General features: G+C 45.3%; 1 protein-coding gene across 1 annotated transcript in view; it reads right to left on the bottom strand.

Moving 5' to 3' along the window:
• The window catches only part of TRIM33 (tripartite motif containing 33), a 150,831-nt gene that overhangs the window by 139,978 nt on the left and 5,587 nt on the right, over nucleotides 1–5,266 (bottom strand). Inside the window, 3 exon segments of the mRNA XM_010831022.1 lie at nucleotides 4,788–5,123; nucleotides 5,126–5,192; nucleotides 5,195–5,264. Of these exon segments, the coding sequence (XP_010829324.1) occupies nucleotides 4,788–5,123; nucleotides 5,126–5,192; nucleotides 5,195–5,264 (473 nt within the window).

Below are 5,266 nucleotides of genomic sequence, written 5' to 3'. Positions count from 1 at the left end.
TGGTCATAACTTTCCTTCCAAGGAGTAAGCGTCTTTTAATTTCATGGCTGCAGTCACCATCTGCAGTGATTTTGGAGCCCAAAAAAATCTGACACTGTTTCCACTGTTTCCCCATCTATTTCCCATAAAGTGATGGGACCAGATGCCATGATCTTAGTTTTCTGAATGTTGAGCTTTAAGTCAACTTTTTCACTCTCCTCTTTCACTTTCATCAAGAGACTTTTTAGTTCCTCCTCACTTTCTGCCATAAGGGTGGTGTCATCTGCATATCTGAGGTTATTGATATTTCTCCCACTACTGACATACCCACTATTGATACCTATTCTGACTCAACCTGAAAGAAACCTAAAAAAAATAAACACAAAAGCACTTTAAAAAGCTCACTATTGAGATTCAACAAATATTAACTTATCTATTTTGATTTTCCAAATACTCCAAAAGCACATAAATCAGTTTTTCTCCTCAAAATATTTAAATCCATGCCTCTCAAAGTGTGAAAGGTTCCAGAATCAGAATTAATAAGATACTTATTAAAAATTCACATTCCCAGTGTCATCCCCAATTAAACTGAAACAATCTCTTAAACTCCCAAAATGGTATTTTAAAAAGCTCTCCATATGATTCTTATTCATCCAAAATCTACTTATTGAGCATTCACTCTACAACATTCCAGTGGGAAACAAGGAACAAACAAGTAAACAAAAATAAGAAAACATTTTGGATTTTATCTGTGCAATGAAGAAATAAAGGTAATATGTCAAAGAGCAACCTGGAAGACTACAATTTTCCCTTAGTAATCTCAAGGGATTGGTTCCAAAACCCCCATCAGATATGGGACAGCCAATTAACAGTACTTTAAAGAGCAACCAGACACAGAGTTTTCAGGGCAGTGAAAATACTATGTATGATATTATGACAAATCCATGTTATTATACTACTTTTGCTCAAACCCTCAGAATGTACAACAAGAGTGAAACCCTACCACAAACTGTGGACTCTGAGTGATTACAATGTAGGGCAGTCAACTCTCAAAAATGTACCACTCTAGTGGAGGATGTTGATAATGGGAGATACTATTTAGGTCTGGGAGGGTAGAGTTATATGGGAAATTTCCTTATCTTTCTGTATCTCACACTTAATATTGCTGTAAACCTAAAATTGCTCTTTAAAAATAAAGCCTTAAAAAAAATAAAAGTCAGGAGGTCTTTCTGCACAGGCAAAATCTGAAGTGAGTAGCCCTTCACTTAAGAACAGTGGACTTACTGAAAATTATTTCTGGTTAGATGGTCTTGAGAGGGGCCCATTCCTAACAAGAGTGCAAATAATGTTGATGCTGCTAGTCCAGAAACCACACTTGGAGAATGATGGATCTAAAAAGGAACAGCTAAAGGGTTTGAATAACTTTGGTGTGTTAGAAAAGGAGGAAAACAAGGCCATTAGAAGGGAGGGTAATGTCATTGCTTCGGAACCACTTAAGACAGTAAATCAAACTACCAACCATGCCTATCCAGACCAGAGATAGAATCACAGGCTGTTCAATAATACAATTGCAAAGCATTTCACAGATTAAGAAAGTATTTTCACTTTCATTACTTAATTTGATTTAATGAGATATAAGTGAAGAACTATAAGCTAAATTTTAGATATAGAGAAACTGAAGGACAGAAACATGATGAACCTGAGGGAAACAGAAAACAAAGGGCAGAACTATGTTCCCCAACTTCAATCCAGTGTTCCTTCCAGACAGCAAGTTTGATTTTTTTAAAAAGGCAAAGCAAAAGATACACACAGTGGAGAAGGAAATGGCAACCCACTCCAGTGTTCTTGCTTGGAGAATCCCAGGGATGGGGGAGCCTGGTGGGCTGCCGTCTCTGGGGTCGCAGAGAGTCGGACACGACTGAAGCGACTTAGCAGCAGCAGTGACTATGTAACATCCAGCTGAAGACTAGCAGGGGGGTACTCTTTCTGCCCCCTTCTGATGCCTATGTCAGAAGCTTTCTCTATCTCTATCTCTATTTATACTTTAATAAAACTTTATTACACACACACACACACACAAAAAGATACACACAGGAGGTAATATTAAGTTATTTTCTAGACTCTGCTGCCTAAAAACATGGTGGCTTCCAGACTTAATTTGTTCCAGATACTGGTTAGAAAGCAACACTATCTAAAGACTGACAGTATTTAGTCTCGTCTACTTATTTCTCCTAGTTCAAAAACAAAGGATGACGAAGTGAAGAGGATATTTACACACAATGAGTCTCTGTCCTGCATAAATAAAACAGAACTAATTTCATAACCTCAGTCCCTCAGCCACATCAATCATACACAATTTTCATCTTGTATCCCCTCTAAATCTCTCACCTAATCCAGGTTCCCACAAGAACACTGAATCTCACAAGTCTTAACTATACTCATGAGGCCCTCAGCAGTTAGTTACACACCCATTATCCACCCTCCCTATACCCAGTATCATTTAGTATCTTCTCCATCAATTAAACCCTCACTTTTAACATTCTTACCTGCAGGTCTCAATAATACTTCAAATCCAAAACTGCGATCATTACTTCCTCCCTCCAAAACACACAACACACACACACATACACACACCTGTTTCTGTGCCTGAATTATCTGATTTTGCATTAACAGCACTGCCACCCACCAAACAAGAAACCTGGAACATGGCCTAGACACCTGTGTCTCTCTCACATCAATCTCAATTGGCCCCTCATCTCCATTCTCAGTGCTACTTACAATTAGTTACCATCAATGATAAACTAGCTGCCATTTCACTAATAACTACCATGTACTAGTCACTTTGTTATATGTACTAGCACTATGTACTAGTCATTTTGTTAAGTCACTTCATTCTATCAATAACTTTATCAGGTAGATCATTTTTGTCCTTGTAAAATTAATCTGTCCAGCTCACAAGCAAGAAGTGACCAAGTAGGCATCCAAGAAAAACGTTTTCTCCAGAAGTCCATACCTTTCCCCCATAACAAAACACTTTCTTCTTCAATACCTGACAACAGTCCTTTACGGGCTAGTTTCTCTCCTAGATTACTGCCAGAATTTTCCTAACTAGTCCAGCCTCAGGTTTTTTCTTCCCTTACCTTTCAATGTGCCCCCAAGCAATCTTTCTAGATCACAAATGTCATCCTTTTATCCTAATACAAACATCTGTGAGGAGACTTCCCTGGTGGTCCAGTGGCTAAGACAAGGCACTCCCAATGCAGGAGGCCCAGGTTTGATCCCTGGTCAGGGAACTAGATCCCACATGCCACAACTAAAAGACCCCGCATGCTGCAAGGAAGACCCCTGCAGGATAAATAAGTATTAAAAAATAAAAGTCTGTGAGGGACTCCCTTTCGTCTATCTACAATGTACCAGGATACAGTCTACAGGATGAATCCAAAACCCTTTAGTACAGGTCGACAATCCCTTACCTTCAGCCCCAAACTTCAAAAGCTTTGAAATTTTAAAGTTTTTTCCATGAGTCTGCAACAAAACCCACCCTGAACTGTAGGGGGTTATTTCTCTATCCCATTAGTGATATTCATATGCCTCACTACAGAAACATTAATACTTAATAATGAATTGTTAACCCAGACCCCGCTGGAGTATTGAAGACCTCAGCAGGAAAAAAAAATTTTTCAAAGTATTCTGACCTCTAAAATACACCTGGTCCCAAGAGCTTCAGGTAAGGGATTGTGACCTCTTACCTACTCAGCCCATCAAACCAACTTAATCTCCAGTGATGACCTGATCCGTCCCAGGAATGTATAAGGTGCCCTGTGTTCTGAAAACTCTACAACTCAGTGACCTACTCACCCTTCAAGAAACCTACTCAAGGACTGCTCTTCAGTGAGGTTTTCCTGGCCTTCTCTTGACTATGCCACAACCACTGTGTCCACCTCCACTGCTGTACCTCACGCGTCTGTTTCCCCTACGGTGGGCAGTGAACCGGCTCCTCACGGAGCATACGTCTGTTTCCCCTATGGTGGGCAGTGAACCGGCTCCTCACGGAGCATTTTATCCAATCGTAGCACGGTATCCGAAACAGTAAGGGTCCATTAATGTCCAAGAATTAAAATTCATCCCAACTCTCCCTAACACCCAATTCCCTTCAAAGGTCAGTTCTCCTTTACCCCTAAACCTAAGGTCTTTTCCCTAGCCATACAGGCCCCACACAGCGATTTTGTCTCTAGAGTTCCTTCTTCTCAATGTCATCCTAAAGTTACTTTCTACCAGACGCCTTTTCTTAGCCCCAAATTCTCCAATGCCCTTTAACCTTCCCAGTCCTTCTTTCCCCTAGCTTAGAACAGGTCTCCCCTCAAGGCAATTCATCCCCACTGCCCTTCTCTCTTACCTACTCCCTCCTCAACACCTCTCGGGGCTGGGCCCTCCCTTGAAAACGCTTCTCACAGGCGGATTCCCAGACACCCTCTTCGTTCACAATCCGTTCCATCAGCTCCCGAACCTGCGCTCGGCTTGAGTCCACGCCTTCCTGGCCCGTATCTGCACACCACGAACCTCCCCTGCAGCCGGCGTCCCCTCCCCCAGCCTCTCGCAGCCGGCACCCCTCCCTTCACCCTCCGCGTCTCTCTGGAGGTTCAGCTTCTCTGAAAACTGTCCCAGGAGCCGTGTCTTTCACCTCTGAGACTCCTCAGGATCACGCCGGTCCGAGCAGCCCCGCGCCCAAGTACTCTCAGAGGACCCCAGATCCCCCTCAGCACAGCAAACCCCTTCGGCCCAGACCTCGGGCCGGGCCTCCCGCTCACCTTGCTGGATGTCGCCGTTGCTGCCCCCCGGGATGGGCACGTTGAGTTGGCGCTCGGGCTCAGGCAGGCAGCGCAGGCAGAAGGAGTGAAGACAGGGCAACAGCTTGGGCTCCGCCTCACGCCGGCTCTGCAGGCTCTGCTGACACACGGCGCAGGTGTCCAGGAGCGAGGCTGGCGGTCCAGGAGGCGGCCCCGCCGAGGGACCCGGAGCAGGAGCCGAGGCCGGAGCTGGGGCTGGCGTCGATACCGCCCCCCCGGGAACTCCAGGGCCCATTGAGGCTGCAGGGGCTGAGGCAGCCGGGGCCGAGCCCGAGGAGGCCGCGGCCACCCCCCCGTGTCGGGCCCGGCCGCGCCGCTCTCCGCGCCGGCCCTGCCGCCTTCCTCCTCCTCCTCCTCCACCAGCCACCGCCGCGAGACGGCGGCTCCGCCTCCTGCGCCGCGAGCCCCGGGGCTCCGGCAGTCACCGGCGCGCTACTGCT

This window comes from Bison bison, unplaced genomic scaffold (genome assembly GCF_000754665.1).
Source record: "Bison bison bison isolate TAMUID 2011002044 unplaced genomic scaffold, Bison_UMD1.0 scf7180017864519, whole genome shotgun sequence".
Lineage (NCBI taxonomy): Eukaryota > Metazoa > Chordata > Mammalia > Artiodactyla > Bovidae > Bison > Bison bison.
This window is presented reverse-complemented; position numbering and strand designations above follow the sequence as displayed.